A 20,968-nucleotide genomic window follows, 5' to 3' on the forward strand; every position below is an offset into this window, starting at 1 on the left:
GCATATATGTTTTGTTGATGCAGAGTCAACCCACCATGAATTTGACTCTGGTTCCACTAGTATTACTTCTGAGATTGTATCACAATTTCCTTACTTTCTTGTGCTTTTCCTTTATTAGGAAATTGCGATTTGTAATGCCTCTTCTTTCCAAACTTCAAAAATAGTTTCTAGAAAATGGTTTATTCTATTTCCTTTTTAACCATTTCTTTTTCTAAAACTGTTTGGCTTCATCTTGTTCAGTGTAGAATGTTTATCTTGAGCCATCAATAAATTGGATGATTCACTATCTTTATTATTTTTCTTTATCCTTTCTCATTCAAGTACTAAAAGTATTGGAAGCAATATCATTGTTACTTCATTTACACTGTTGTAAAAGAAGTAACAACGTGATTCCAAGCTGAATGAAGACTATTTAGTATGGTTGTAACATGCATTTTATCAGTGAGAGGATGACCAGCATCATGTAATTCTTTTGTAATTAACTCCATTTAAGTACACGATCGCCAATATCATCATTCTCTTAAATACAAGTCGGGTTATACTTATCCAATAATAATTGTATATAAGTATTTGACCTTAAGCCATACTTTGCTTCAACTACATCCATAATTTTTTTAACAGTTTCATAGTCTTCAAATAAAGAAATAATGTGTTCACTCATGCAATGCAAACTTAAAGATTTTGCCCATGCATTGTGTTCTATCCATTTACCTTTATTTGAAACACTGCTCCCACTTTCACTTTCATCATTTTCTATAATTTCTTCCCATGACTTTGCTATTGTTAATGTATATAAGGTCTTTTCATGGGGTTAGAAGAAAAGTTATATGCCTTTTCTAGTCTCGAAAATTTCATGCATTCAGTTTTTCTATCCTTGAGGGCTCAATACTTTTCTTCGGTGGCATAAATAATAAACCTTAAAAATAATCAACAAGAAGAATGTAGAAATAATAAATGTGTATTATTTAAATATAATAGTTCAACTGTGCAAAAATTAAAACTATTACAAACTTAATAGTAATAAATCTAAGGTGGCAGCCTAGAATTCTCCTATTATGTTTTAAATAAGGAGAATAATGAAAGTGATGCCCCGATTGAGGATATGCATGACCTTTCCATGATGTTTCACCTTTTTCAAAGAATTTCTGTCAATAATTTAGACCAACAGGTGCTTTATAATGTTTTGGCTCAAAATTTGGAGCACAACAGCTTTTGAACGGACCAAATCAGGCTTGAAATGATCTCGAACGACCCGATTGAACGAATCTATCACAAATTGGTTCAGGAAACCGAGTAAACTGGTTCAGCTGGTTCAAACTGGATTATAGAGAAAACTAGCAGTCGGCGGCTCGGTCAAAGGCTTCGTTTGCGGCTCAGCTCGATGGCACGGCTTCAGAACTCCTTCTTCAGAATTGGACAAAATGACAATGTCGTTTTTGCCCTTTTTATCCTCCCTTGGCTGAATGTCGTTCAGCCAAGATAAGTTTGAAAATATATTACTCTTGGAAGACCATTTCGTCCACCTTCTTCTTCCTCGCGCTGGGTTTCTTCCTAAACTGAAAATATTGTATCTTAACTTTCGTTTGGCAAAATTGTCACCGGCTTTGAGGATTCCGACGTGCTCCCGAGATCCACAAAGTCCGACAGCAGTGATGAACTCCGATGACCCCCCGAAACAGTAACAGTGGGTGCTGAAAAATTAGAAAATGCACTATTTCTTTGTGTAAAAATATTCCAATAATTTTATTCAAAATAATAACAACTTACATGATTTTGAAGATTCCCAATGTACTCTAATCCTCCCACCGTGATTTGAAAATGTTTCTCTTTCGATTTTTCAAGTAAACGAAGATGATTATAATATGCAAGTGTGGTTGCCAAACCAAGCACTTGTCTATTTATTGTCTTCACAATGCACGAAAAAATTCCTTCTGACATAACTTGTCTTTGATACCACTGTTGAATAATGTAGAACAAATAGAAGCAAAATTTGACAATATGGTGACACTTTCATAATGGTATTTGTCCCACAAGTTGGTGATGAATAAAGGGAATTGAGTGCATTCATTTGTATGCCAATGACCCCTATTTATAGGCCATCATGTACCGGTTGGCAAATGGCACAATCATTGGTTAATCAATGGTAATCCAAAGGTCACAACTTTAAGAAGTGATACAACCTTTTGACTAGATCAAAAGGTTGTGTCTCTTGACACTTCACTAGTCACATACAACCTTTTAATTAAATCAAAAGGTTGTGTCTCTTGACACTTCCTTAAATATCATCCCTCATGGGAGCCATCACCATGTTAGAGAATGTCATTCCAAGGGGTACACCGTTTAGTGATCACACCACTTAGAATAACACTTCGGTCTTTCATATCCGATTGACATTGCTACTCCCCTCTTGAGCATGGCCCCCATGCATAGGTACAATTAGAACTGAGCACCGACAATGTTGGAGTCGGAGTGCCCTACCTCCGACTCTGACTCCGACTTTGTTGAAGGTCGAATCTGACCTCCAGTACCGACTTTGATTCACATAGCCTCTGATCCGACCCCGACTCTAACTCCGACTTGTCGGAGCGGAGTCAGATTTGGACTTTTTTTATTGGATTTTGTTTCTTACCCCATTTGAAATTTCAATTCGATAATCTTGGACTCTCACTAATCGTATTTGGGCTTCCAAATTTCAATTTTTTTAAAAAAATATTTTTTCAATTTCAATTTTATTAAAACATAACCAAAATAGAAAAAATAAATCATTGTACAAATTATTGTTATTATACATTAGTATTATATGTTATTATATGTTAATGTTTATACATTAGTATTATATGTTATTATACATTACTACCACATGTCATTAATATTTAGTTAATATATATTAGTATTACATGTTATTATAATTTATATATTTGTGTTTATAAATAATACATTAGTATTAAATGTTATTATACTTTTGTTATTATATAATTAGTATTACATATTATTATACATTAGTGTTACATGGTAGTAATAGTTAATAGTATAGCATTTACATATACTAAATTATTATTAGTGAATTTAGACTATTTATATTTAGTATAAGCATATTATTTTATAATACTTTGCTCATACTAGTATATTATCGAATTTAATTAATTATATAAGTTATACTTATATAAAATATATATGATGAATATATAAAAAATACATATATTTTTATAAAATATGTACAATATTGAAATCGGAGTCAGAGCGGAGTCAAAGTTGGTACATTGCCACCTTCGACTCTAACTCCGACTCCGACTTTTATGGTTAAAAAAACGCTCCGACTTATCGGAGTCAGAATGGAGCCAGAGCAAAGTCAGTACGGAGTCAGATTTTTAGATTTTTGCTCAGCCCTATGTACAATCACTGAAGGTCGTTTGTCAGCGATCTAAACCATCTATCGCATACTATCTTCTTATATTCTAGCTTCTAACAATCATGAATTATGAGTAAGAGGAAGTGAAACTCTTCTTCCGTCAATCCAAACTAGTAAGACTTTTAAGCCGTGATATGATAGTTGAAATGGACTAGATCAAAACTGCTAATGGCGGCTCCATCTTGTAAGAAATCGGCGTGGATCAAGCTATTGGTCCCATATCTCCATTTTATTTTATTATTATATATATATATATATTATAATGTAGATGTAATTAAAAATTCTGTCAGGATATGAAAGTTTCATTATATGAAAAAAAGTTTGATCTGTTAGGGTTTCCGTTTATCATTGTTTCTCTCTAGGGTTGTTCATGTTGCATGGCGGCTAGTGAGGCCTTGCCGCTCACAGCTGGCCATACTCAGTCGTTTGCTGATCTTGTCTTTATAGTGTCGTAGCCTTTGTAGGAGATGGATGTCCCTTTCTGTTCTCCAAAAGTAATTGATGGTGATGTTTGCTTTCTATTCTCTGCGGAAGAGATAGAAAAAACTGCACTACCTTTTGCTTTTCATTGGTTTTAAAATTCCTTCGCAGTGGCCATCTTTAGACTCCATAAGAGCTTTCATCCGCAGTTGTTGGGGATTGACCAGTGCCCTTGTGGTTACATGTTATGCCATGTTATGAAATGTTTCTATCTCAAGTAAGTTATATCTTTCGAGTTACATTCAAATCATGTTGAGTTACATCAGGGCTTCTATCATTTCATATTCTGGTCATGTTTCATCTCAAATATACAATTTTTGTATTTCGAGAATAGTCATGTCAAGTTATTCATGTCAATCACGATCCTAAATGCTAGCATGGGGTAATATCCTAGTGAAACTCCTTTATTCACGCTGGAGTGTTTAAATAGGCGTGAAATTCCCTGAGTTAATGAAATATTGTCAAAGGTAACAGGCGGGGCCTAAGTAGCTGGTCACTAGAGCACGTAAGACACTAATGCCAATGGAGCCACGTTTCAGTTCTCATGGGGTCCATAGTGAGTGTGGCACACGAGGTATAGGGTCCACATTAAGTGTGGCACATACAACACACTCACAGCTGGTGTAGATACCAGTGTTGTGATGCAGTAATCGGTAAGAGACACATGGCTCATGGAGACCCATGTATCACTCAAGAAGCTAAGTTTAATCAGTTAAAGAACAAGATTTCAAGTTCATGTACGTCCTAGTGCAATTAAGTTATTGTTCAGTTTATGGTTTTTAGTACATTGTGGTAACCCCATGAGACAAGAATAGCTTCATGTTAACACCATGAGACAAGAATAGTATCGTGGTAACTCCATGAGACAAGCAAGAATAGCATCGTGGTAACTCCATGAGACAAGAATCCTATGTTCAAGTTCACGTTCACGTTCACATTATGTTCCAAGTTCATGTTCATAATATGTTTCAAGCTCATGTTAAGTTAAGTCTCAAATCAAGTTCATGTCATGTTCAAGTTCAAGTTCATGTTAAGTAAAGCAGTTAGTTCAAGTTCATGTAAAGGTAAGTTTCAATTCAAGTTCAAGTTCATGTAATGTTAAGTTTCAGTTCAAGTCCAAGATCATGTTAAGTAAAGTTTCAGATCAAGTTCATGCCAATTCAAGTCTTAGTTTAAGCAAGTTCAGTTCAGTTCACATTCAGTTTAAATTATGTCAGTTATGTTATATTGTATGTCAAGTTGTGTTTTGTTTTGATTACTTATGACTTTGATTATGCATTCATGTTTTTACTATCATGCATGCATCATTAACCTGAGTAGAGGTTTCCTATTAATTTGTTAAGATTTATAATCAAATCTCACTATGGTAGTCCCACCCTACTATTCCCCCCGAATGATAGATCTTGTTACAGGATCTGAAGGAGAGCCGAGAATTGATCAACTAGTAATGGTAGACTAAGTGCCAGTGCGACTTCGATGATAGTATAATAGTTAACTTAAATGTCTACTTGTACTGATGGAGTTGAATCTTCAGTACTCTTTTGATCATAACCATTTTGGACTGACGTTGTAATCTCAATTGTTTAGTATATCATTATGTATGAAGTATGTTTTAAGTATTTGAGATATGTTCAGTTTGGTACATAGTATTCTTAAAGAAAAAAATTATCCGCTGTAAATATTGCATAATGCTAGATGCATGTTAAGAATATTACATCATATATGTTCTGAAAGGGGGTAGGTAAACTGTGTTGCATCTCTCGACGCTTCAAATGTCCGTCCGTTCCCAAGCGAAATTTGGGGGCGTCACAAAGCGCCTACCCAGTAAGTTCAAATGTTATCTTTAAACCTACTCAAGCTCTTCCATTTCAGAAGTTAGAATCGATAGCAGCATTAATTGCTTAGTCCATAGGCTTGAATTTACCTATAGTCAACTTCTATGCTATAGCTTCCCATTATCTCTAGAATCTTCTAAACGTGACAAACTTGCATGCTATAGCATTGGTCTTCTTGATTATAATCTACTTACAAGATTTCCAATTGGTCATAGAAAGCAATACAAGAAATGTGTTGAGCAATGCCTTGCGTTGATCTTATCCAAGTCGAGTTAAGCCTCACGTGTATGGGAATCCAATATTGGATATTAAATGGCATTGTACTCTAAATTCTGAACAACCAAAGCTGATTACAATTGATAATCATGTAGTTAGAATATGGGACACATTAGATGGCCAACATGATTATCCTTTTGAGGAGCTATCTCCAATGTCAATTATTGGAGTTATGAGAGGTTTGCTAGGAGCACTATTTGATCAGCTTACTCTTTATATATCTTATTGGCGTATAAATCATTTACACAATATTAAAGCATGTCTTGTCTCGTTGATAATCTGATTCATTTTATTTGGATTACCACTTCTGAGAAAATCGAGTCCATGCTCTTAAACAGATTCTAATTTCGGTATAGAATGTCCAAGGCCTCCTAAAATGTATGGGAGTTATATAAATTTTTATTGTAGTAAGGAGAAAGAATACAATGACCTCGCTACTATTTTTGTAATCCTCAGGATGATGCCATTACAAATTTACTCAGTTTAGAATCTATTCATAGGTTCAGTGCTATAGGCTTGTTGACCTTTTTGGTTATGTTTTATGCCTTAACTACAATGACAATTGGTGCTGCAGCTCTAGCTGAAAATTTTGGTTACAATTACACTACTGTCACAGATTTTGGGGACATTTGTTACCATTCCTACTTCTCATATATGGATGACCTTCGACAAAAGAGGGCTCCAGATGTGGACTATTATGATAATAGATTGCTTTACCTTCCTGCTGTAGTTATAGCTAGAGCCCTTGGTTTCATCATTGATTTGCCCTTAATCTCACTCGTTGCTATTTGCAAAGGCCCTTAGATGCTCTTAAAGGAATGACACTGTTTGTTTCAAGACCTTATTGGTCATGAAGGCCCTTCTCGGAGACAATATGTGCACTTTTTGCTGGTCTTGCTATCCTACTATGGCCATTAGTTGTTGTTGGGGCAGCGTTGGTTTCATGCTCTTTGGTGAGTTAGGAGAATAATCATTGATCTAAACTTTGAGGACAAGGTTCCGGGACGTAACGAACCCCTAATTGGGTTCAAAGTAAGTCAAATAGTGGAGCAGGAGAATTACTTCCGTAATGGGCCAAGCGGATGGGCCCCTATTATATAGTCCATTAGTGTTTAGTCTATGTTAGTAAATGGGCCGAATAGTAATCCTTGGGCCGTTAGTGATATTTAGTTTGCTTTGTTTTGTGGGTTTTCCATAACTGACATTCGGCCTTTTTGTTTTTGGCCCTTATGGCATTTTAGCATATGTACTGAAGGGAGTTGTTTCGGGGGATTATTTTGGAAAGAAAAATGATAAAGACACAATATTTTACAAAACAATGTTTTAAAAGGAGGGGTATTTTTATAAAATACTTTATAAAATTAATATTATTTACAAAAATACCCTTATTTTATAATATGTGTTTTAAAATATGTTGTGAAATGTGTGGTCTGGATATCTTACTTTTTTGAAAAAATCGTAAGTGTCCGTATTGTTCTTCCTAGAGGATTGAGGGACCTCGAATATATACCCCATGTAACAATCTCAATGAATGAAAGTTTATCAGTATTTCCTCTATTACTATCCAATCTTTACAACTGTTTAGCATATTTACGTTACCCAGGTTCAAGGTTCATAACACAAACACTATATATATATATATATATATATATATATATATATATATATTCTAGCTAATATGTACTGTAAATAAAATAATTGATGATTTTGCGCCTAATTATAAGATGTAAGCTGCCTTCCAACTAAGCGAGGATATATGGTACGCTTAGCAACACCTAGCAGTACTAGTCTAAGTTGGTGAAAAATAGGCTTTGGCAAAACGCATCACCTAAGTGAGGTTTATATGTTATGTCTGGAACACAAATTCATTTTAATTCATCTCAGATCAATATTCATTGATAGGATTTACTACTTTTTCAACGTTTCATAAAAAAGTGAAATCCTTCTCAATCTAGTTCATATATTTAAAGTACATATATCAATTTATTTACATTCAAATACACCTTAATGAATTTATCTTCAAAAACTAAAAATAAATGTGTATTGTAATCGAAGAATTAAACTAATGCAGAATTTATTCTTCATAAGATAGTCTGGCATACATGACAATGAGAATGACTGAATATGGTTACAGTATGCTCTCAAACGGGGTTTACAGCTGGGCCCGTGGAGCACCGAAATAGATAAGAATAAAAAACTGGTCATTAAGTTGATGACACGAATACAATTAAGACAAAAGTGTTGATTTAATTAAGGGCATTTGGGTCCTCCACGCTTGGTCTTCCAGTTGTTGTAGCAAGGGCAGACGGCTTTGTTGCCGTAATAGCCTGGAGGGACGCAGAGGCACTTGGCACAGCATTTTTGGCAGAAGAACATGCATGGTTTGTGGTACTGCGTCTGACTACATCTTCTTGAGCATTGTGATGGGCATTCTGCTTGTTTCATTTGCAACGTTATAAACATCTCACAGTTTTTCATGCAGTTTGATTGTACGGGAGATCAATAGCAATTAGTGAGACCCAAAATTTTTACTACAAGATTTTACAGCAATGACATAATATTTTTTTTTTATTGGTATCAGGTGTTGGAGATCCGTGTCCGTAAGTACACAAATCTTTGGTAAGGAGTCCCGTAAGTACATCTCAAATAATTCAAAGCTAAGATTTTTACCATTTGAGCCAACTCCTATGGATTAGCAATGACATAATAATCTATATATAAATAGTGCATGAAACGAGGGTGAAGAGTGGAAATACACATTTTGAACTCATGATCTAATTTGTCCCAATAACACATCATATCATCAATTATTCGAAAACAATGTTAAACCATCTTGTTTTCTTTCAATAATAGATATAACACAATTTAAATTATATTCTCTCTAATTGTTGACTGAATTGAACTGTTTAACACAAAGAGAGATAGATATGTTGTATTAGAAGCTCATGTGGTATTCATATTGTTAGAAAATAATAGACAACATCATTAAAATATTATTATTATTTTAGAATTTAAAGAAATCGAATTGTTTATTACATTTTATGTAGGAATTTTAAAAATTTATAATAATCAGATCAGATGAAATGAAATATTTTTTTGTATCCAAACCTATAACCTAAATAACAGTAGCATTCACATGACGTGTTCATCTCTTTTAAGAATATTTAGAACATGACCAACCTAGATTGCTACATCTATTGGTGAAGAAAATATGATGATATGACATCGCATACATGTGAATGATACATTTACATAATAATTTGTAAGAACTTTAAAGTAAAATAAGTGAATAATGTTTTGTGGATGATCACTTACGAGAACTCTTAAGACTCCCAGGTCCATATTGCCCCTGAAAATTATCACATACATTTTCTCAAAACATCATAAAACAAAGTACTTTTTTTTTTTTTCAAAAAAAAAAAAACTTACACCATCCAAGTGGTACTGGGCTTCTTTTGCCATTGCCTACAAAAGATTAAAAAAAAAAAAAAAGTTACAAAAATTACAAGTAGATAATGAATGAATTGTGAAATCATTGACATGGAGGGCTCAATGGAATGAACAGAGCAGAGCCATGGCACATTTCATAGTCCATCATGTGCGAGGGTGACCAATAGGGAAAGTTACCTGAGTTGCAACCATGGAAATGCCAAGAAGTGCTATAACCAGCATGCAGAGAAGCTTAGCCATTGCCATGAATATCAGGCAGAGAGAGAGAGAGAGAGAGCTCAGAGAGAGAGAGGTGGTTCTAGTTGCCTAGGTTGTTGGGGGCATAATTCAGAGTGCCAATAGGTGGCTATAAATAGAGCTCTTTGTTGGAGGGATACGGCCAACAGAGGATTGTACTGCATGTCTGTCTAATCCATTGGTACACTATACTTCACGATCTTTATTGGAGTCGTTTTCCCATTGTATCCATTAGATTATGCACTTGAGATTTGGGGCTTGATAAAATTTACACGAAATAAACCAATCATAACCGATTCTCTCTTCATTTGCATTTTAAATGCATTAGACTTTACTTCTTGAGACTTCACAAGATCCGTATTTAATGAAATAAAAAATATGTGTTAAGATATAATTTAAATAATTAATTTTACGCCTTTCTATTAATTTAAAATCCGTAATGCTAAAAAGAAAATTTGAAATACTTATATAAACATATTTCATTTCTAATTTGATACAAACATATTTTGAAGTAATTTAGATTTCGTTTGGTTACACAAATCATTTCATTTAATTATTATAATTTTTTAAAATTTTATACAAAATGTGATAAATAATTTAAAGTTTTCAAATTTTAAAATAAAAATAATATTAAAAAATAATATTATAAGAATATTTTATTTAATTTTTAATTTTCACCTCATCTATTTGTATAATCAAACGAGATTTCAAATTTCATGTTTTGAGTTGATTGGCAAGTTCAGCTTGGGATTTGCAAGTTCTGGCATTTCATTGTTTTTGGTTATTAATATAAACAAAAAAAAAAAACTTAGATCTTATTAATTGGAATCACTCTGCAAAAGAAAATAAAATAAAACATAAAAAAATAGAGAAATTTAGAAGGGTATAGTTGGAACAGAAAAGGCCTGTGCAGTTGAGTGATGTGAGAAGTAACATGGGATGTTAGTTATGCATGGTCCCAAAAATAGACAACCCTGCAAACTCACGTCACAATGAATGGAGTCCGGAGGGAAAAAAGAACAATAGGGATAATCAAATAAACAAAAGAAAGTACACGTGGAGAGGATATCAACCACAGGAAAATATGGAGAGATGACGTGTAAAGATCTGAGAGTGAGTGAGAATGGAAAAGCTAATTATTGATGAGTTAGGCGTACTGAGATAGGCCATGTGCAAGAGCAGAGGCATATGAAGAGAGCACATGGAAGTTAAAAGATGAGGACGAAAGGATGGATGGATGGACGGACGGACGGACGGACGGCAGTGAGCAACATCGGCTGTAACCCCATTCCCTTTTTGTCTTCTTTGGGCTCTTTAGTCTCCCTCCCATTGTTTCAAGTATTAAATGTTCATCGATAATGGTGCTCTCTCTCTCTAAATCGATATGATTGGCGTTGGACAGCCGGGCCCGTTTCTCTGGCCTAGTATTGAAATCCGTCTCGCTTTGAGGACGGCGATTGTTTTTTTTTTGAAAAAAAAAACCATTCAAATTTCATTCAACAACACTATAACCACTATAACCCTCAGCCATTATATTAAAAAAGTCGGAGCATACACTCCACTATCACTCCACTATCAGAATTTACAACATCATGATCTAAAAATACAAGATTAAAAATTGACTCTGCATAATAAGAGTTTATAACATTGACATCCAACTATGCTACTTATATCCCAGTTGTACCAAAACCTGCTCTATGCTTCTCAGCCATAACCAGATCAGTAGTATCAGAGTTGAGACAATCAACATCAATAAACTCACAACTCTGAAAAAGTACTTTTTGTGCTAGCAAATGAGCCACTTGATTTGTATCCCTTTTGATATGTGATATCTTCCAAGTAATACCAGCCAAGATCAAATGCACATCATTCATGAGATATTGCAGCAAACCATAATTCTGAACATTCTATTTCACTGCATTGACAACCTGCAATGAATCCCCTTAAAAAATTACTCTTTGCAGACTCAGCTCATTACACAACTTGGCTGCTGAAATTAACCCTCTAGCTTCTGCTAGTTCAGCTTGTGGGAAAAAATATAGTGGTTGCATGCATGAAGTTAGTATATCTCCCTCCGAGTCTCTAACTACAATCCCAACTCCAAGTCTGGTTCCTCTCTCTCTTACAGCAACATCCCAATTTATTTTTATCCAATCTGTCTTTGGAGGTTGCCAATATACAAGATCTGTTTGGACCATTCTACCATAGTTTCTGGAGTTGAGTTGTTGAGCACACAGCTTCTGAAAATCATTATACTCTTGTGTTGCTCTCATAATCAGAAAGGAAGGGTTTGTAAAACTATCTTAAAAAATCAACTTGTTTCTTCTCATCCACAACATTCTGGCTATTTCTGCAAACAAGGAGATTTCTAAATTACCTAGTCTCTAAAGCATGTGCATAAAAATCTCTCCAAACTCTTGATGAGTGAATGTAGCTTTCTGAAATTTCTTGCTACCTAACATCTACACATCCTGTGCAGAAGGGCAATCCCAAAAAACATGAGCTAGAGTTTCTTCTACCTGCTGACAGATTAGACAAAAAGTTTCATTTATCACTTTCTTCTTGCACAGATTTTGCTTTGTGGGTAGAGCATCATTGCAAGCACGCCACATAAACACTTTAACAGCATTTTTTGTATTCATTTGCCATATTTGCTTCCATAATTCTTTGTGCACTCCTTGTGTTGAAGTTTCTCCTTTTTTCTGATCTTGTCTCAGCTTACAAAGATGATAGGCACTTCTAACTGTTAGACAACCATTCCTTGTATGCTTCCACACCCTCTTATCTCTGGAAATGATAATTTGTGCTATAGGTATCCTTACAATTTGTTGCACATCCTCTTCCCAGAAAATATTCTTGAGCATTTGTATATTCCGCCACTTTGTAACTACTGGATCAATGAGCTCAGACACTTTTGCACTTGTTGACAAAGAGTTCACTGGAGACGTTATAGTACCAGATTCAGTTGTAGGAATCCACTAGTCTTGCCATATCATTACATCTTTTCCATTAGCAATTCTCCAAATCATGCCATCTTTAACAAGATTAATTGCTGAACTGAGGCTTCTCCAAGAATAAGAAGGTCTAAACCCAACTTTTGCCTCCAGAATCTATTTGTGTGGGAAATATATGGCTTTGAGAATTCTAGCTGCTAAAGTTGTTGGATTATTAAGAATTCTCCAAACTTGTTTGGCCAATAGAGCTAAATTGAAAACCATCAAGTCTCTAAAACCAAGTCCCCCACTTGCTTTATTTTTGCTCAAACAGTTCCATCCTTTCCAATGAATTTTTGCTCCTTTGTCCTGAGTGCCCCACCAGAAGTTAGAAATCAATGAATTCAACTTGGTACACAAAGTTTTTGGAAGAAGAAACACATTCATACTGTATGTAGCTATAGCCTGGACAACAACCTTGATTAGAATATCTTTCCCAGCTCGTGAGAGGAACTTAACCTTCCAATTCTCCAATTTTTTACTCACTTTTTTAATTATTCCTTGAAAAGCAACTGATTTTGATCTTCCAATGACTGATGGCAGCCCCAAATATTTCTCCATATTTGATGAGACTCTCAAACTAGTAACTTGTAACATATGATTCTTTGTTTCTTGGTTAGTGTTGTTGCTAAAATATAAAGAAGTCTTGTTTCTATTGAGCCTTTGTCCTGAGTCCTGCTCATAGTTGTATAAAATCTTATCCAAATTAACCCACTCTTGTATACTAGCTCGACAGAACATCATACTATCATAAGCAAAAAACAAGTGAGTCATCTTGATCTGTCCTCTGGCAATAGGTACCTAGTAATATGCCCTTTCTATTATGCTTCACTTAACTGATCAGTTAACACCTCAGCACAAATGATAAACAAAAAATGAGACAAAGGGCAACCTTGTCTTAGTCCCCCAGTGGGTTTAAAACATTCTTAAGGGACACCGTTAATCAACACACAAAAAGAGGAAGAGGAAATACACCTCAAAATAAGCTCAATCCACCTCATATCAAATCCCATCTTCAACATAGCTTCTTTTAGAAAATTCCACTCTATCCTATCGTAGGCTTCAGTCATGTCTATTTTCAAAGCCATATATCCCTTCTTACCCTTCATCTTAGTCCTTATGGAATGTAAGATTTCATAAGCAGCCAAAATATTGTCTGATATTAGCCTTCTAGGTACAAAGGCACACTAATTTTGAGAGATTATTAGAAGGTAGAATTTGTTTGAGTCTATTGGCTAGCAATTTAGTGATAATTTTGTAAAGAACATTACAAAGGCTGATGGGTCTGTAGTCAGTCATGTGCACATGGTTACTGCATTTAGGAATCATCACTAAATAGGTACAATTGATTTATTCCATGCCATGCTTAGGATTTAAAAAATTGAGAATAGCTTCACTGACCTCTTCCCCTATCACACACTAGTATTTCTGATAAAAACAAGCTCCATACCCATCTGGTCTTGGTGCTTTGTGTGGTCCCATCTGAAAAATAGCATCCTCAATTTCCTCTTTTCTAAAAGGTGCCAAAAGAGCTTCATTCATCTGTTGACTAACTTTTCTTTTAACTGCCTACATCGAATTTTCCGTATTTATGGGATTGGAGGTTGCGAAAAAGCTCTTTGAAATACTGAGTGAAAGCTTCTCCAATGTGCTTGGAATCTAAAATTGTCCTTCCATTCTCATAAATAATCTTGGATATACTATTTCTCTTCTTTTTCTGAGTTGCACAAAGGTGATAAAATTTGGTACTTCTGTCTCCTTTCTGCAGCCAAATCTCTTTTGCCCTTTGTTTCCATTTCACATGCTCTATTTCCAGCTGGTGATCAATTTCTTGTTGCTGTAACAGATTGTTGTAAAGCCAAGAGGGATTTCCTTTTCTGTTTGATACTGGCTCTAGAATCACATTCCTTTTGGTAACTCCACTATCTCAGTACTTGTAAGCAGCCTTCAAGTTTTGTATTTATCTTTGAAAGACCTTCTTTGTTTTTGCCATGTATATGCCAAGCATGAGTAATAACCTTCTCACAAACAGAGAACAGAGACCAACTATCCTCATATCTACAAAGATGAGCTAGTTTCACAGTCCAAACATTCTGTTGCCCAACTGTCATCAAAATAGGGCAATGATTTGAAGAGTATGATACTAACACTTTAACCTCTCACCCACCAAAAGCTGCAGACCACTCAGAGTTGGCAGTGACTCTATCAAGCCTTTCCTCTGTGAAATTATGATCCTCTCTTAAATTAGACCAGGTATACTTTCCTTGGATACAACCCAAATCCTTCAACTGGCAATCTTGCAAAACACTTCTAAAATCAGCCATATGTTTTTCATCCCTTCTAGCCCCTCCATACTTTTCACTATGATATAGAATTTCATTAAAATCACCTAGACATAACCAGCTTTTAGGCTGAAGACGATTTAGATGTCTCAAGATACCCCACCCTTCATATCTCTTTTCTGTTTTAGGATTTCCATAAAAACAAGTGAGCATCCACTCAACTGCTGGTTGAGCAACCCACATATTTATATGTCTTTGTGAGTAGGTGCTTATATTGATGTGTACATCCCTTGCCCATAACAGAACCATACCTCCACTTCTTCCTACACTATCAACTAAAAGTAAACACTTGAATCCCAATTTCAGTTTAAAAGCATCTAAGTTCTTCTTTTGCAATTTTGTTTCCATAAGAAACAAAATGCTAGGCTTGTGGATCTTAACCAACAGGCTAAGATCTCTAACTGTCCAAGGGTTGCCAAGCCCTTAGTAGTTTCGACTTAAAAGCCTCATTTCTCCCGGCGGGGCTGACTAGCAGCCTCTGCAGATATATCAAAATCCGATATTAAAGCTTGTTGTTTTCCCCTACTATCTTGCTGATTTTCCTTTTCCATCATATCAGATTCATCATCATTTCTTCTCTTCCTAGTAGCATGATTAGCAGGATTCATAACTTCATTAGTTTGTTGTCCCCTTGCCCTTCTCTTCCATCTAGTAGTACATACCTTAGGAATATGCTCAGATTGACACAACTTTTGCTGATCTTGCAGGAGTTCTAATTGAGCAGGCTGACTAGGCATCACCACTGTTGATAGAGGTTGAACTGCTGACTAGTCCAGTAAGTGCTTTGAATTATCAAGTACTAATTCTTTTGATTCTGCCTCCCTGTTGAGCGCAAGTAAATCAGCAATTTGAAGCTGGCCTACATTACTTTTTGCTTTATTCTCTTCTATTGTATGATGCTTCAACAATTCCTGACTTTACTCCACCTTAACCAATTGAATTTCTTTTCGAGCTAGTTTGTCCCCTTTATAACAAGACCCTGGTTTTATTGTAGAAGGGAAGGACGGACTTGAGGTGCTACCATAGCTGGAAACTGCAGCAGAGCTTGAAGCACGCAACCATGATCCATATTGTTGCATATTGTAATCTTTTGGATCTTCCGTTTATTTATGAATCCCGATACATCCTTGCACACCATGCTTAATAGCCCTACATTTAAAACAAAACCTAGGCAGCCTTTCGTATCTAAAAGGAATAAAACTTTTCTGTCCCATCAGCTCCATAATCTTCCCTCTTATTAAAGGTTTAATTAAATCAACCTCAACTTGCACTCTAATCCACTTTCCCCAGCAATTCCCATCATAATTAGCCTCCACCTCAATAACTTTACCTATAGTGGATCCAATCCTACCTCCAATTTCCTTATTCATGCATCCGAGAGGTAGATTATGAAGTTGAACCCACATAGTAGTGGAATTAAAATCTAGATTAGCAGGTGGAGTAACACCATCGAATTTTTTTATGCAAACCAGATTAGTATCAAATAACCAAGGCTGACCTCCCCAAATTTTATTCAAATCTTCCTAAGTTTGGAATTCAAACACATAAAGATTTTCTCCTACCTCATGAATTTTCACTCCAACACAAGAATTCCACACTTTTAACATCGTGTTCTTGAACGCATCCTTATTAATCTTTTTATCAGCTACTACTTTTCCCACCAGACATAACCTCCCTCTCTTCATATTATTCTCAATTTCATGGTCAGTTATTACAATCTCATACCTTTCCTCTTCAGTTAAGGAAAACTTACTCCATAATTCTGAAAGTTCCTCATCCATTTGAAACAAAACCCAAACCAGAAGTAAAGCAACGCTTAAACTGAGTTATCAGAGAAAAATTAAGCTGGTAAAAACTTTCCCTAGGCAAAGATCCCTTCCACCGAAAGTGAAGGACAAACTTCCTCCTCACCAGAAAGTTCTCGAGTCGAGAGGAAACATAATTTCAAGGACGGCGATTGTTAAGGCCATGTTTTTTTTTTAAGAAGAGCTGAGAATCATATGTTTAAGAGTAATTTCGTCTCAATTTTATTTATATACCTTTATTTATAGCGAAAAAAAAAATTGTAATAACTAGGTAGATAAGCAAAAAAATTCCGAAACTAGGTGTCAAAAGGGCCTAGAAGCCTCTAACCAAAAAAAATAACAAACCAAGGCGAACAAAAATACGAGTACAAAACCACACCTGCAAAAAAGACGTTAACACAACAAAAATAGAAAATAAAATCTTACCAAACCAACACGATGACCAAACGCCACATGAGGGATGATGCTAATAGCAACACAAAGATGGGAAACCCAGTATATCCAAAAGAATTAATCTTTGAAGAATCCTAGCCGTATCCCTAATAATATTTGATTTCATGTTAAGACCAGTCGCACCACTCCGAGCCAACCAGTCAACAACTTTGTTTCTCTCCCTATAAACGTGCTTAACTATGCAAACCATATAATCTGTAAGGGCAAGAATACCCTCCCAAAAATCCTCTAAATACGACACGCCACATCTCCCCCTATTCCACCACGAGATCACCACTTAATAATCTAATTCAATTTCCACAAAATTAATCTCTAGATATTTACAGGCTTTGAGACCCTGCATAAGAGCTAACAACTCAGCTTTACTATTTGAATCGAAACCAATATGAGAATTAAAGGCGTGAACCAAATGTTCTCGATCATTTCTAATAATATCACCCACCACTGAAGAGCCTAGGTTGCCAAGACTACTGCCATCTATATTCAACTTAAACCACCATTGAGAGGGCTTTTGCCAAGCCACAAGCTTTAAATACTGCCTAGCAGGAACCAAAGCTGGAATTTGCAAAGCCTGTAAAATATGCGAATCGTGCGTAGAACATTTAGTAACCTTATTCATGTCTTGACTTACTGAACCCATCCAACACTTAATAGTATGCCAAACCAAACTGATAGATTGAATGCGACCCTCCATACGGGCAGTGCATCTTCTACGCCAAAGATGCCAAGTAATAATAGAAGGAAGAAGCCCCACAAAAGAGCCCCACTTGAGAGTAGGATGATGCATGTCAAAACTAGGCCGTCACCGTCTCCATCCAAGTACGACCAAGAGGAAGACCAAAGATAGCACCACAATAACGCCATATCTTAGCTGTAAAATCTCCTCCAAATAGTATATGATTTTGGTCTTTGTACTTACCTTCATCACAACAATCAAAACGAGAAACTATCGGGATCCCAATACATCAAAGACGATCATCAGCGCTCAAAGCCATATACCATGCTTTCCACATAGAAACCAAAATTTTAAGAGGAAGCAACTTATGCCACATTCAAGGATGCCATTCCATACTTGAACCTCATATGCAAATGCAATCCCAAGCTAATTTAGTAGAAAAACTTCCACTCTCGTGCTTAGTCCAAATCAACACATCAGACCCCCTTACAACCGGCCAAAACCTCAATAATGTCATCCACATTATCCTGTCCCACTAACATAGTCAACAGCTCCACATCCCAAATATTAGATACCTTGCAATCATTAACATGAAGCAACAGGTTACCCACAAGTTGGAAATCATCAATTAACGGACCCCTATCCCTCCATTTATCATACCAAAATAAAATGTTCCCATCTCTAACTCGCCACTTTGAATTATTAAGGACACTAGGAATAATTTTAACGATCATTTTCCAAAACCTCATTCATTTCTTCATGTCAATGAGAGACCAAGGGGAAGAACCCACATATTTTCCCTTAAAGAAACTAGCCCATATCTGGTTTGACATGTTCAAGCGTGAGCGGGTCTGCATTCAGCTAGTATACTCATGGGTTTGGGAGTAGAAGGAGGAGGTCGAGACTGACGGTCTCCTGACCAAGGCCAACATCACCCAATTTCTTCTTGTGCCTGACCGGTCTCACATGGCGAGTCGTGACTTACTAGGGGAGTGCTTGATGTTGCGAGGAGTGAAAGGGCCACCAGAGGGCTCGTCAGGGAGTGCAGCGAAGAGTTTCTACCTTGAAGGCGAGGAAGTCTCTTCTGATTTGGAGGGGCCTACTAGTGGCTCGAGGCGGTCTGGATCTTCTTCCCAGAGGCCAAATCAACCCTGTTATTCTTCCAGGGTGTTCTTACTACCCCACCGAGCGACCAAAGGGAGCTTAGTCATGACCAGGATGACAAGGTGTTGGAGGCAATGTTTCTTGAGGCCTTGCATCAATCGAGTTTGGGCGGCCCCAGGGTGGCTTTCATCGTCAAGCGTCCAGAGGTGTCAAGGCGCACTTGCTTCTCTTCGAGATTTGGTGACTGGGAGGCCGCGTTGGTCCTAATGGGTGTTTCTCGCCGGCAGGAAGGGATCACCCAGGCCGGTGGCGATGATATCTCGCATCCCACTAGCTTCGGCTCAGGCGTGGCTCCTATTGGTGTGATGCCCCCTGAGCCCTCTGCTCCCAAGGGCCTCTCCCATGAAAACCTTATACTGTCGAGTGAAGATGGGTCCTTGTCTTCTTCATCCTCGACCGACCCTTGGTCAAGCAAGATTCTTCCTCTTTTTTTCTTCGTGCAAAAAATTGAAATGAATGCATTTTTTATCATAAAAATGAATCATCGCTGCCACCAACTTCAACAGCGCTTCCCACTTAGCTAGGTCTACAGATGGCTGTCCCTCCTTTCGATTGAGAGGGGGGGACAACTCGTGACCTTGAGATAGAAGAACCAGCAGTGACGCACGTTCTAGATGTTTCTTATGCCTCCGCCCTTGAGCTCCCTAGTAGGTCTAGATTGTAGAGTGGGGACGTCGCTTTTTCATCTTGCCCCTCGAGAGGGGTTGCAGATGGGGCCAGGGCGAAGGCGATATTGGGGGTTGTCGACTAGCTCAATAGCATCCTTTCCCCATCTTGTTCAACATGAAAATCTGCTTTTGAATTTGGTTTATCTAATTATTTCTACCTTGCTTTATAGGGGTTTGAGTTCTTGGGGGCCTGGGTCATGGATGGAGGTGCTGAAGTAGAAAATGAGGTTGAGATCTTGCGCAAGTTGAGTAGGCGGGCCTATTGCGAGATGTTTAGGCTCAAGGCCGCCTTTGAGTACGTCGAGATGGCCTACAAAGAGATTGAGGCCAAGAATGGGCACCTGAGTCGGATCATTAAGGACCTTCACAAAGAGGGGGTTGATCTCCATGAGGGCAGGGAGGTGTTGATGTAGGAAGTATCCCTCCTTGTGGCTGCTGCTAGGGCATGTGGAGGAGAGTGGTCAGGAATAGAAACAGGCACTCCGCTTGGAGGAGGATGAGGTGACGGAGGCTCAGCAGCATTGTCTGGACTTTCTAGCCACGTTGGCCGAAGCTGCAAATGTCCATCGTGACTTGGACGAGCGCCTTCAAGAACTCCAATATGGGAAAGACGCATTGGCGATGCAGAACACAGCGCATCGAAGAGATAAGGAGAAGGCTGAGGACCTGTACATTGAGTTGTCTGGGCCCATTTGCAACTAAAGGAAGAGTCGAGGTCTTGTGAGGAGCGGATGAAGAAACTCGAAGTTGAGCGTTGTGAGTTGTGGACCACATCCTAGCTTGTGGCGGCCAAACGACTATGTGACCAGTCGTGGAGCAGCGAGTACTCTCGTGATTTGGAACGGGTGAGGGGGAATTTGGCGGTGAACCCCCACGATGCTCCCAAGACCCTAGACTTGTCCCAGTTCATGCCCACTCAGGAGGATCGCAACTCTCTCAATTCTTTCAGGTGTGATTTGATGCCCGACTTTTCTGACCCCGCTTCTCGTCTTTGAGAGATGTTTGTTCTTCTTCTTGTTTTTTTGTGCTATTTCTTTTTTGTCACCCAATATGGGGAGGCTTGTACTCTGTAACCCTCAAATTATATAATAAACACAGTTCCCAAATTTTTTTACACGTGCAATTGCTAGTTCAAATCTCCTTAATTGGTTGTCACTTTAAGGCTCAATGGAATTTGTTT

General features: G+C 37.1%; 2 protein-coding genes across 3 annotated transcripts in view; both read right to left on the reverse strand.

Annotated features, from left to right (window-relative positions):
- The window catches only part of LOC109001242 (F-box/kelch-repeat protein At1g74510-like), a 945,981-nt gene that overhangs the window by 28,976 nt on the left and 896,037 nt on the right, over positions 1-20,968 (reverse strand). The gene's annotated exons all lie outside the window — the stretch shown is intronic.
- On the reverse strand, positions 8,058-9,846 carry LOC109001241 (gibberellin-regulated protein 6-like). Its single transcript, XM_035693921.1, has 4 exons — positions 9,628-9,846; positions 9,430-9,465; positions 9,316-9,349; positions 8,058-8,432 (listed from the first exon to the last, which is right to left on the reverse strand). The coding sequence occupies exons 1-4, from the start codon at positions 9,694-9,696 to the stop codon at positions 8,251-8,253; spliced, it is 321 nt and encodes a 106-aa protein (XP_035549814.1). The 5' UTR covers positions 9,697-9,846; the 3' UTR covers positions 8,058-8,250.

The sequence above is a fragment of the Juglans regia genome, chromosome 9 (genome assembly GCF_001411555.2).
Source record: "Juglans regia cultivar Chandler chromosome 9, Walnut 2.0, whole genome shotgun sequence".
NCBI classification, from domain to species: domain Eukaryota; kingdom Viridiplantae; phylum Streptophyta; class Magnoliopsida; order Fagales; family Juglandaceae; genus Juglans; species Juglans regia.

What these genes read in the sequence shown, in the direction of transcription:
- LOC109001241 (XM_035693921.1), bottom strand. Translation starts at nt 9,696, where the DNA reads ATGGCAATGGCTAAGCTTCTCTGCATGCTGGTTATAGCACTTCTTGGC. An exon ending in CCCAGTACCACTTGGATGGT is followed by an intron (nt 9,350 to 9,429) that starts GTAAGTTTTTTT and finishes GATAATTTTCAG; the next exon opens with GGGCAATATGGACCTGGGAG. An exon ending in TGGGAGTCTTAAGAGTTCTC is followed by an intron (nt 8,433 to 9,315) that starts GTAAGTGATCAT and finishes TGAAACAAGCAG; the next exon opens with AATGCCCATCACAATGCTCA.